At 42.3% G+C, this 13395-nt stretch overlaps 1 protein-coding gene across 30 annotated transcripts in view; it reads right to left on the bottom strand.

Moving 5' to 3' along the window:
• celf2 (cugbp, Elav-like family member 2) overlaps positions 1-13395 on the bottom strand; it is a 910164-nt gene that overhangs the window by 24519 nt on the left and 872250 nt on the right. For all 30 annotated transcript variants that reach the window (XM_059654470.1, XM_048554197.2, XM_059654471.1 and 27 more), the window contains one exon: positions 3714-3845. In XM_059654470.1, the coding sequence (XP_059510453.1) occupies positions 3714-3845 (132 nt within the window). The remainder of the gene's footprint in view (positions 1-3713; positions 3846-13395) is intronic.

Below are 13395 nucleotides of genomic sequence, written 5' to 3'. Positions count from 1 at the left end.
TTCCTGGGTGCATCTGCAACAACATTTTGGATTAGATTTTCCACCGTGCTGACCTGGTACAACAATCCTTTTAAAAATGTACCCTACCATATCCTGCACTGGAAAACTTAAAGGGCTTGCCTGTGATGAAAAGAAATTGGTGCCACTATTTCACATGCTTGAAGTGGCAATTTATCAAGTTGTGCACAATGAAACATCAAATTACGCCATTGGCAAATGATTTGATCACTTGCATAGTGAGATTTAAAATAGTAATTCAGTACAAGCAGTTATCACTTTGCAGAATACTTGCTAATCTTAGCCAGAAATTCATTAAATAATGGAAAAAAAAATAATTGAAGAAAAGTCATTAAAAATATTCTGAACAAGTTCATTTCTTTCCCCCCACAGCTTAATTCTACAATAGGGACCCATCCATTTCGGGAAACCATCTCCTGGGCCCAGTCTAAAATGAGTCAATCTCATATTTTACAACAGCACTATTTTTGATCCCTGAGTTAAAGTGGAGAAGTTAATTATTCCTGTAGTAAACTGACTAGCCACTGTGATGTGTTCCTGACCCATTTGATCTAATGCAAAAAAAATGCAGTCATTCATGGGAAACTTGAATGAGCTACAGATTTTTCACATTTATAACAGTAATTTGGAAATATACACTCACCTGTGTGACCTTCTAAATTAAATGTAGCCCTTGCCTGACAATGAGATATACCAGAAGACAAAGAACTAAATTTTGAAACCTGTCAACTAATTCCCTGGCAGAACCCTTCAGCCATCTTAGAGTTATTAAGACATAAAGATACACAGCACAGAAACAGACCCTTCAGCCCAACCCATCCATGCCGACCAGATATCCTAAATAAATCTAGCCCCATTTGCAAGCATTTAGCCCATATCCTTCGAAACGCTTCCTATTCATATACCCATGTTAGATGTTGAGTGATCGTTTCCACTGGTCATTGAGGAGGAACAAAGGTGCTTATTTTGGACTAAAATTTGGAGAAATTACTGAAGTGAAAGCATTATGCATCTTTGCAATTCTCTTCCTCGGAGGTTCACGGATGTTCTATTGCTGAATACATTTAAGGCCAGAATAGGTAGATGAGAGTAAACTGGTTGATGTGGTGTATATGGATTTCAGCAAGGCGTTCGATAAGGTTCCCCACAATAGGCTATTGTACAAAATGCGGAGGAATGGAATTGTGGGAGATATAGCAGTTTGGATCGGAAATTGGCTTGCTGAAAGAAGACAGAGGGTGGTAGTTGATGGGAAATGTTCATCCTGGAGACCAGTTACTAGTGGTGTACCGCAAGGGTCGGTGTTGGGTCTACTGCTGTTTGTCATTTTTATAAATGACCTGGATGAGGGCGTAGAAGGATGGGTTAGTAAATTTGCAGACGACACTAAGGTCGGTGGAGTTGTGGATAGTGATGAAGGATGCTGTAGGTTGCAGAGAGACATAGATAAGCTGCAGAGCTGGGCTGAGAGGTGGCAAATGGAGTTTAATGCAGACAAGTGTGAGGTGATGTACTTTGGTAGGAGTAACCGGAAGGCAAAGTACAGGGCTAATAGTAAGATTCTTAGTAGTGTAGATGAGCAGAGAGATCTCGGTGTCCATGTACACAGATCCTTGAAAGTTGCCACCCAGGTTGACAGGGCTGTTAAGAAGGCATACAGTGTTTTAGCTTTTATTAATAGAGGGATCGAGTTCCGGAACCAAGAGGTTATGGTGAAGCTGTGTAAAACTCTGGTGCGGCCCCACTTGGAGTATTGCGTACAGTTCTGGTCACCGCATTATAAGAAGGATGTGGAAGCTTTGGAAAGGGTGCAGAGGAGATTTACTAGGATGTTGCCTGGTATAGAGGGAAGGTCTTATGAGGAAAGGCTGAGGGACTTGAGGCTGTTTTCATTTAGAGAGAAGAAGGTTGAGGGGTGACTTAATGGAAACATATAAAATAATCAGAGGGTTAGATAGGGTGGATAGGGAGATCCTTTTTCCTAGGATGGTGACGACGAGCATGAGGGGGTACAGCTTTAAATTGAGGGGTGAAAGATATAGGACAGATGTCAGAGGTAGTTTCTTTACTCAGAGAGTAGTAAGGGAATGGAACGCTTTGCCTGCAACGGTAGTAGATTCGTCAACTTTAGGTACATTTAAGTTGTCATTGGACAAGCATATGGGCGTACATGGAATAGTGTAGGTTAGATGGGCTTGAGATCGGTATGACAGGTCGGCACAACATCGAGGGCCGAAGGGCCTGTACTGTGCTGTAATGTTCTATGTTCTGTAATAGACAGATTTTTGGTGTCTCAGAAGGTGAGGGCGAGATCAGTCATGATCAGGCTGAATGGCAGAGCAGATTTGATGAGCTGAATAGTCTACTCCTGCTCCTATTTCTTGTGAAGCAATGTCATGGAAGGGAGGAGCACGTAGCTGAGGTGAGAACAGTGGGCTTGGTTGATCTCAGCCTGGATTTATGACAAACTGTATTCTCCTTTGGCTCATTAGTTTCTTTTTCATCTCCAACAATTCAGAATCACAACACGTACAATCTGAGTTTTTAGCCAGAGATACTGCACTGGGTCTGGATGTTCTGCTCTGACCCAGATCCAACAGCAACAGCAAGGCACATGGGAAAGCACACACGCCAAAATGAAGGGCCACTAAACTAAGGCTGTGTTTCAATCCTAAACCATCAGGTGTGAGCTGCCAGAGTTTTTGAGTCTTGTCACTTTGCCCAGTGGATACTTGCCTATAAAAATGAAGCTGCTTGAACATAAAACATGGCCAGACTATGGAAAGGGTCTGCTAAACCCAGGAGTGAATTTGTGATTAGATTCCCTACAGTGTGGAAACAGGCCCTTCAGCCCAACAAGTCCACACCGCCCCTTGCAGCATTCCACCCAGACCCATCCCCCTATAACCCACACACCCCTGAACATCACGGGCAATTTAGCATGGCCGATCCACCTAGCCTGCACATCTTTGGACTGTGGGAGGAAACCCACACAGACATGGGGAGAATGTACAAGCTCCACACAGACAGTAGCCCGAGGCTGGAATCGAACTCAGGTCCCTGGCACTGTGAGGTTGCAGCGCTAACTACTGAGCCACTGTGCCGCCCCAAACTCTCATCACAACTCTAAAATGCTCAAACCACGCAGGCTCATGTGCCAACATTACTAATTATTTGCTTGTGAGGAGAAAAAGAAGAGTTTTGAGTTGTCCTTAAAATAGCAACTCAAGTTGAAATAGAAATGACCTTATATATAACATCACAAGTCTGCTGTCACCTGCTGAGTACGTCTGCAGCAGGAAGAATACGAACTAATTTGAGTTAAGGCGACATTGCACAAACCCTGCACAACAAATATCTCTCCCAATCTTTGTTAATGTTGTGGAAGTATAAATTAGGAGGGATGTGCACATGCTGTTGATCTAACAATGTTTGTTTGTGCAATATTGTCCGTCATTGTACTCATTCCTGAGACCTGTGTCACCATTTCCTGACTGGCTCCAATTGTCCACAAACCAAACCACACTTGCTGAGCCTCTCTGAGCATTTCTCTTACAGTACTCCATTGCAACACTCCACCACGTTCAATCGCTTGACGACATTTTATGTATAACACATAAGGAATAACATTCACAGGTGATCGACCGCATACTGAATACATCTTGTTTTGCAGTGAGCGAGTGGAACAGGTTTACCTGGACTTGTCAATGCTCCAAGTGCCCCAGTAGCCGCAGTGAGAGGGTTGGTATTTGTGGTGGCTGTGTTCTGAGCTGCTGCAGCAGCTGCTGCTAAAGTTGCTAGGTTTTGTAGCTGCAAAGCGTTCATACCTAAAGGAGAATGAAAACAACCTCAGGTAGGCTTGATGGCTTCCATTCACTGTTGAAAAACACTCTCACATCTTTGCAGTGACTATTATCCTAACCTCTTCTCATTAGAATACACAAGTCCCTTAACAAACTGAAACCGCTTAAGAACAATGTTTTGAGGACAGAAATAAAAATGTCAGGATGACCTCAAATTACAACACAAAAGCAAGATGTAATGAAAACACAAATTGGTGGAAATAAAAAAACAGCACAGTTTATCACTAAAGGAAGAGAATTACCACCTCAGGTATAAACCCTTCGTTAAAGCTTACTCATAGGTCTATAATCAAAAGGTTATTTGTTTTTCCAGATGCTGCTGGGTCCTTTCAGCATCTTCTAGTTTGTTCCAGATTTCCAGCATCTAAAAATCTTACCCATATCTCTAATCTCTAATATCTCTTACCTTTAACCAATGCAGAATTGTCAAGGAGAAAAATAAAAGCCATTTAACAGATCTGGGGAAAGAGTGCTTTTCCTTTATTCTGATGGTATTACTTTTGTAAAGTCATGGAAATTTGAAAAATAACAAATATATCATTGGAATGCACAGGAGTTTAGAAACAAAACATGCAAGCAATGACGCATTTTCGAAGTTGTTCACACTAAAAACAGCACTTCACTCCAAATCAATACAGTGTCCCAGGGAGTGGTGATCTCCAATGCTGTTCCCATGATGGGCCTGAATGCTAACCACTTCTCCCTCTGATACTGGCTCTAATCATTACTAGCACTGTCTCAATCTAGCAGTCACTATTCTGGACCCCTGCTCCCCTTCACAAGTCCTGAAGTCTGATGGGATCTGATTCTGTAAAACTGTTTGGTTTTAGATGTTTGTTGTTGCAAATTTGGGTAGAATACTTGAGGTTTAAGAGGCAGGAAGTTAGAATTTGGTATTTGTAAAATGTTTGTAACATGCTAAGGGGAAAACACTGCATGATCCCTTTAAAAGATGAAGTGCTTCTTCTATGCTTACAGATTTAAAATGGATGTCTTTGCGCAGCAGCTTGAAAATTTGCAAGTACACAGGCAGCACCTGAGTTGAAACATTTGTATTGAATGGTTGTACAGTTAGCAGGCCAAGCAGCAGTTTTTGTCAAGACAAGCAACTTTTGAAGGTAGCCAATCAATTTGAAGCCAGGCACTTAGATACGCAAAACCAATTAAATTTAAATTTGTTGTTTTTGACAACATAGGACCAATCGTATTGTAGGAAATGTGGCTATATCAGAGATATAAAAGGAAGAGGTAGTTGGACAAGGCCCTAGAGCTAACTGCCATCCACCAGAGCTAACAGCTCTTAAATTTCAAGAGAGAATTTCTGGGTCTCACAACCTCCAATTTTTAACAACGCAACTTTGTCATGCCACGGCAGCCTGTGCCAATGGGCACAGCTGGCTGAATGCAGTACACTTCCTGAGCTTCCATGGACCTTTTCTATTATGGTTTTCCTTCTACTTCTTTTTCTTCGTAATGTTTTCTCTTTTACTCGAGTCAGAGTACAGAAAGTGTAAGTGCTCTATACTCTGCAGTGAGTACAGAAGCAAGGCTTTCCCATTTCCAAGGGCACTCTGCAGTCAAATGAGGGTGAACGTTACCCATTGTCAGACTGTGGCAATTACTTGAAAATGACCAAAGTTGACAGCGATATTATAGGACAACTGGCAGGCCTTGTGAAACAGTACGCCAGCATTAATCAGCACACTCAGGAGTGGCAAGAGGATAACCAAGAACAAAAGGGAGCATAAAGTGTCTGAATGGGATAAATGTGGAACGTATGCTTGATGTTCTTCCCGAGACGTTGGCAGATTTTAATTGGTTGGGCAGGGTGAATGTATGAGGAGATAACCATCAACTGGCTCATCAAATCAGCATCTTCAAACAAACAAATGCTTATTTTTTTGATTTATAAGATTGTTATATTTTGGGATTGTGTCTTTAGCATAATGTAAAATGGGAGAATGAAGGGATTTCAAGAGATTTGCTCTGAATTCTCCCCAACAAGCCTCAGTGGCTAAGCTGCAAAATGTGTTCAGAATTGAAAGTTCTATGAAAAATTATATTTTGAACTGTTGGTCTAATTCAAAGAGAGAGTGGAGTAGGCGGTGTATAGGAAAGTTAGTTCGTGTTCCTTTCTGAATACAAGGCCCATATGATTCACATTATTATGGAGAAGAATTTTGGAAAGAGAAGTGCCCAAAGCAATTGATTGATTGATTGATTCATTGTCGTGTGTACCGAAGTACAGTGAAAAGCTTGGTTGATGAGCAGTACGGGCAGAGCATAGTAAGCAAGGACATACAGATGATAAGGTGAAAAGAAACTATACAGGGGCATACAAGTTATATTGCACAGGGCATGTGCGAGGCAAGATCAACATTATTTGAAGTTAGAGAGTCAATTCATCAGTCTAATAATGGCAGGTAAGAAGCTGTTCTTAAACCTGTTGGTGCACGTTCAAGCTTATTTATCTTCTGCTTGATTGAAACAGGTTGTAAGAGAACATTATTAGCATACAATGGGTCTTTGATGATGTTGGCACCCTTTCTGCATCAGCGAGCCATGTAAATGGAGTCCATGGATGGAAGGTTGACTTCCATGATGGTCTGGGCTATGCACACAAACTTTTGTAGTTTTTTATGGTCCTGGGCAGAGCAATTGCTGTAACAGGCTGTTATGCAAACCACTGTGGCATTGCCTTACAGGTTCGTTAAGATATAACTGAACCTCACAGAGGCAAGTCAGTTTGAAGGACCTGACATGGAAGATACAAACAAATCTTGCACCTGACACAGTTAAAATACTCACACTGCTGTTCACTACAGAATATACAGATGGGATATTGTGCTCAGATCGAAGAGAGAATGTTCATGCGGATTTTTAAGAGATTGAAATATTCGCCTAACTTGGGCTGGAGCAGTGCAGTTGCCAGTGTAACCCTCACAGGTGCAAGTTAGTTCTGAATTTAGAAGATACACTGCTTGGAACAGACAAAGCCACTGGCATTGGAGATTAGCTTCAGATTAGTGCTGGTGGAGTTAAGTGTCTACTTCAACAACAGTGTAATGCAGAGAATTTTTAGTCATTTTAAAAGTTAAATGGGAAACCATTCTGTGGTTCCGTGCATAATTAACCCACTGAATAGTGCTTGTTTGATCAATAGAAGTTTAAAAATGTGAAATTTTGTCATTTGATCCTTCCAGAGGCTGGAAAATCAAATATCTTTTTAAATAAGAAAGTTATTCGTCTCTACAGGGATTGTACACATTTTGCTACAGTTTATGTGATGCTGTGTGTGTGAAACAACGGGCACTGCTTTCTGCTATAAACAGCCAAAGCACTCCAAAAAGTAATTTATTGTTCATGGAAATGGTCTGAAATATTCTGGCAATGCAATAGGTGCTTTAAAAATGTCAATGATTCTATTTTTATGTTCTTTCTCCATGTGCATACTTGTATTAAATGATGGCTGAGGAGGAATAAGGCAGCCTTCATTACCCTGACATGCAATGTCTGAATCCAGTCCAGAATGAACTGGGCTGATGACTCAACTGCCCCATGTTGACAATATAATTCCATTGTCAGCAACCTGGTCTCGACCGCTCTCTGCTGGGACTGGATAATATTCATCATCAATAAGAACTAAAATATACAATGGCATTCTATATAAAATGTGATGTAAGCAGTTGAATACAAGGAAAATCTCACAAGAAACATTCCACTTAGTCCATCAACAACAGGAAGAGCTTGTATTTATCTGGCACCTTCAAAGCAAAAAAACACAAAGCTCTTCATAATTTTTTTAAATCAAAAACAAAAGCTTGACACTGAGTCACATAAGATGTCAGCAAAATAAAAAAAAATCAGGGAAAGAGCAGGACCACAGATTTGCAGAAGTGCAGATAACATTGAGGGTTATAAATTTGGAAGAAATTATGTAGATAGGGAGGGATGAGGGTAGGCAGGGACCCAGAAACAAGGTGAATTTTAAAATTATTGGACCAGGAGCCAATAGCCCTGAGTTAATGACAGTGAGTAAAGGGGACTTTGTCCAGGTGCAGGTGCACATTGGATGCAGAGTTTTTCTTTACCATTGACGGACATTTGAAGAGACCATGAATTCTAGCCAATCCATTCGATAGATATTTAAACACAAGAGGATGTCATTTAGTTCACCTCAAGCCACACACTCTAATTCCATTCTGCTCCTCTAGCCCCATAAGATCATAAAACATATGAGTGGAAGTAGGGCCATTCGGCCCATCGAGTCCACTCTGCCATTTAATCATGGCTGATGGGCATTTCAACTCCACTTCCCTGCACTCGCCCCATAGCCCTTAATTCCTTGCGAGATCAAGAATTTATCAATCTCTGTCTTGAAGACATTTAACATCCCGGCCTCCACTGCGCTCCGTGGCAATGAATTCCATAGGCCCACCACTCTCTGGCTGAAGAAATGTCTCCTCATTTCTGTTCTACATTTACCTTTACCCCCTCTAATTCTGAGGCTATGCCCACGGGTCCTAGTCTCCCCGCCTAATGGAAACAACTTCCTAGCGTCCACCCCTTTTAAGCCATGCATTATCTTGTAAGTTTCTATTAAATCTCCCCTCAACCTTCTAAACTCTAACGAGTACAATCCCAGGATCCTCAGCCGTTCATCATATGCCCCATACTGTTTTACAGTCCTCCTTTTTAAAATATTTCACAATTTAATTTTAAATGAGCTGGCTCTAATAAAGCATCCACGTTTTAATAACTTTTGTGTGAAATGATTCTTCTAATGTCACTCTTTATTTTCTAGTGATAATGACGAGCTCATAGGTTTGGTGATAATGGGAACTGCAGATGCTGGAGAATCCAAGATAACAAAGTGTGAAGCTGGATGAACACAGCAGGCCAAGCAGCATCTCAGGAGCACAAAAGCTGACGTTTCGGGCCTAGACCCTTCATCATCTGATAAAGGGTCTAGGCCTGAAATGTCAGCTTTTGTGCTCCTGAGATGCTGCTTGGCCTGCTGTGTTCATCCAGCTCCACACTTTGTTATCTTGAGCTCATAGGTTTGTTTGCCAGTTTTCCAATGGTGGAAACAAGCTTTCATCGTTTATTGTTTCAAAACATTTCTGAAGTTTGATACTGCTCCTTTCAGATCCTGTTGAAACATTTATTTTTCGGTGAAAATAGACCCAAATTTTCTGTTCTTTCTTCATAACTCCAACCTCTCATTACTAGTATCTCTAAGTGGCATGGTTCTAATATTCCCTCTAATGCGGGGTATTGATATTGCACTCAATGCTACAAAGGCAAATGAACCAAACTCCATTTCCATGCATCAACCTTTCTTTCACAAGAAGGGCCAGAATTCACAGCTGGGTGAACAGCAAGGGTTGTAGAAAGGAGGACAGAGAAGAAACCAAACATGGGAATAGTGAGTCAAAGCTACAGTGAAACCACGATGATAACAGTACAGATAAGAAGGGCTTCTGGTTTGCTAGGCCCAGGAAAGTAAGCTTAAATGATGATACAATAGACCGCATTGCAAATGATACACAATCCCATGCACAGATGATTAACAGGAGCGGAAATGCTGCAAGGCTAAGAATATCAGAGATAGTAGGAACCACAGATGCTGGAGAATCTGAGATAACACGGTGTGGAGCTGGATGAACACAGCAGGCCAAGCAGCATCAGAGGGGCAGGAAGGCTGACGTTTTGGGTCAGGACCCTTCTTCAGAAAAGGCTAAGAACATATACTTTCAAGTCAGGCAAACCTAAACGATTCACCCTTATTCCTCCACCACCTTAACCTGGCTCAGGGCAAGATGCCTAACACCAGCTTCAAAGATTATGAAGAGAGTTCATAAAAGTGAGTGAGGCAAACTGCTTGCTTTGATGAAAAGCATGGAGATAATTATTTACTAAATTATGAGTCAGAAGCAACACTGGAATAGAAGTAGGCCATTCAGTCTATTGATCCTGCTCCAACATTCAATACAATCATAGGTGAATGGATGCTTCAATGCCTTTTATTCTTACTACTCCGTAGCCCCTGGGATAGAAAAATCCAAAGATTCACCAATCTCTGGGGAAACAAAATTCTCTTCTTTTTGGTCCAAAATGGCATCCCCCTTATTTTTAAATTGTGTCCCTGGTTCGAAGTCCCCACCCAGAGGAAACACCTTACTGACATCCAGCCTTTAAGCACATTATGAAATTGCCTCTCATTCTTTGAAACTCTCAAGAACACAGGCCCAGTTTGCTCACTCTCTCTTGATAGGACAGTCTCACCATCCTGGCCACAAGTTGCTGCACTTTCACTGCACTCTGTCTATGGCAATGAAATCTTTCTGGAGTTAAGGCAATGGAAACTGCACACAGTACTCCAGATGTGCTCCAACCAAGCTCCTTTACAACTGAAGCAAGACTTACTACTCCGGCGCTCATATCCTCTTGAAGGGTAAAACATGCCTCCTGGAAAGAATGTTGGAAAAGTAAAAAACTTCAAAGCCAGCACAGTTCGAGAGGACTGTACAATTACTCTCTCATTGGAGATAGGCAACTGGTGGTGATTTTATCCTGAGGGTCAATATGCATCAGGTGAGGGGCCGGTGTGGGAGGGGTGGTGAGGTTGAGAAGGTGGCACCTTCCTGGCAACTACACCTAATTTGGAAATGTCCCCATCTCTTTCATTCACAATTCTGCATTATGAATATTGTGAACAATAGGAGAGAGTTATGGTTTCCTATGACAAATAGTTCTTCAGTATTTTGTTGTGCTCCAGTATGGTAAAATGAAAAATAACCGAAGAGATTTTCTATCTTGTCAAGTAGTCAGGTGATTGAACTAGGCCAATGAGTTGTAGGAACATGGCTTTGAATATGTTCACTGGTCATCTGGTTAACCAGCTGGATTTGTGGTGCACCTTTAATATTAAAAGATAGCCTCAAGCAGTTTGTTTTTAGATACATAGATTGTTCAAAGATACCAAAACTTACGGAATCATTGAACCTTTATCATATGGGAGCAGGATATTCAGCCCATCAAACCCTTCAAAGAGCATCCGACCCAGGCCCAACTGATATGATCCTGCATTTCCCATGGCTAATCAACCTAGCCTGCACACCCTTCGCTACCATGGGCAATTTAGCATGGCCAATCCACACAGCCTGCATATCTGTGGACTGTGCGAAGAAACCGGAGTGCCCTGCGGAGACACAGACACGGGGAGCACACGTAAGCTCCACACAGACAGTCACCGAGGGTGAAATCGAACCCGTGTCCCTGGTGCTGTGAGGCAACGATGCCAACCACTGAGCCACCGCGCTGCTTTCGGAACTTGGGGCTGGAGGGGCGGTGGGGGCGGGGTGCTGGTGTGGAGACCAGAATGTTGAAGCTATAGGAGACCGTATCAAGGAGGTCACAAAGGAAGTGATGTGCCATGATGGATGAGCTGTGTGTCCAAAGCACAAAATCTCATGAGATGCAGCTGAAGACAGGGTGAATGCAGCATGCTGGAATAATACTGAACCATAAGGGGCAGCACATCGCTGTGTTCAAGCTTGAGGTGGCCAGAGTTAAACAACTGGCTCAGCAATCCAGAGGTTGGGAATGTGTTAAAAAATAATTTCAGTCAAGTGTGTGACCCCGATCTTCCTCTCGGGGCAATTGACTCACATTTCGGAAACAGCAATACACAATGAGCTGCTGATATCGAAACCTCAAGGGGAAGTGGGCAGGGGGAGTTTTGTCTAAACCCTACTGCTCTCAGCTAAATATTTAGCAATGGAGCACTTTTGTCAAAAATAAAATTCTTCCCCCCTTCTCTCAGTCCAGCATCAAATCCCCACATAGCTGAATATTCTTATCTGAAACTTTGATTTTATTTACAATGAGAAGGCCATGTAAATTTAATTTAATGTTCACCTTAGATAATTTCTCCTCTCACTGTGCACAATGATTAGCATAAATCTGCATATCAATAAGTGGGAACAGATGTCAGATGTTAGGAGTGGCTGCCAATCACTAACAGTTAAAAAATGACAGATGGATGATTCTCCCTGGGTCTATTATAGTGTCCACAGCAGAGATTCAGGAAGTTGTTCAGACCTCAGCTGTGCCAGGGTTAGAACATGCGTATTACAGGCAGACACGCATTCAACTTTATAAAAGCAAGCTTTTTTTTGGCAGCATCAGCAGAGAGAAAACAGAATTAATGTTTCAACTCTAGTGTGACACTTATTCAGAACAGAACGGTCGCTGGGCTCAAAGCATTATCTGTTTTCCTCACTCCACAGACGCTGCCTGACCTGCTGAGTTTCTTCAGGTTTTTGTTTCAGATTTTGAGCATCCGCAGGTCTTTGTTTCAGAGTAGATTCTCGATTGTCGACTGGAATAAAGTGGAGGGGGGGTTTGGACTTACTGCTATTCACAGCCACAGAGAGCTCCGAAGTACTTAGAAACCAAGTACAACAGTGACCACACTTCAAACAGAGCAGCCAATTTGCACACAGCAAACTTCCTCAATGTGACAAATATCAGATAAATATTTGTTAACTGTTGGTTGAAGGATAAATATTGGCCAAGATGCTGGGAAGAATTTGCTACAATAGTGTCACAGGACCTTTTACCTTCACCTGAGGTGGCCAATGGGCTCTTGGTTTCATGTTTCGTCCTCAAGACAGCACTTCCCTCAGTACCACACAGCTGTATCAGCCTTGGCTTCTGTGCTCTAGCATAAGATGGCCCTTTAATATGATGTCGGAATTGCAGCTTTAATTCAGATGCTAAAGACCGTGGAAATGGCTTAAAGTAAGTATGGGTCACATCACATTTTTAACATTTTTCCTTTTTCCATATCTGGAATACAATGGCTTAATTTGGAGTTTGATTCAGTAACGTGTTCTGAACTGCTTAATTTGGGAATGCCACTGACTAGGAGCGCTGTGAACACACATACTCGACAAGCACCCTGAAGCATCATCACTGTAATTGTATGCAGCATTGGGTCTGAGTGGTATCAGGCTGCAGTTGTTCACGCTTCCAGCTATAATGGTTCATGCATAACTGCAACTCATAATGTCTTCTGAGGAACAGCAAACACTGTATGAGGAACCAAGGCACTGAGAGGCATGGCAACAAGGATCATTCATCTGATTGAAACAGGGCTCCTGTGGCACTGTGGGGTTCTGGGTGACTGGTCAATAGCTCAAATCTAAAACCCCCACTCATGTCATTATCAATAAGTATTTTGTGGATGAAACGTCGCTGGACAAACTGGAGATAATGTGAAGGTTGGTCTTTTTGATTAGATTCCCTACAGTGTGGAAACAGGCCCTTCGGCCCAACAAGTCCACTCTGCCCCTTGAAGCATCCCATCCAGACCCATCCCCCTATAACCCACACACCCCTGAACACTACGGGCAATTTAGCATGGCCAATCCACCTAGCCTGCACATCTTTGGACTGTGGGAGGAAACTGGAGCACCCGGAGGAAACCCACGCAGACACGGGGAGA

Source organism: Stegostoma tigrinum, chromosome 25 (genome assembly GCF_030684315.1).
Source record: "Stegostoma tigrinum isolate sSteTig4 chromosome 25, sSteTig4.hap1, whole genome shotgun sequence".
In the NCBI taxonomy this organism is placed as follows: Eukaryota; Metazoa; Chordata; class Chondrichthyes; order Orectolobiformes; family Stegostomatidae; genus Stegostoma; species Stegostoma tigrinum.
This window is presented reverse-complemented; position numbering and strand designations above follow the sequence as displayed.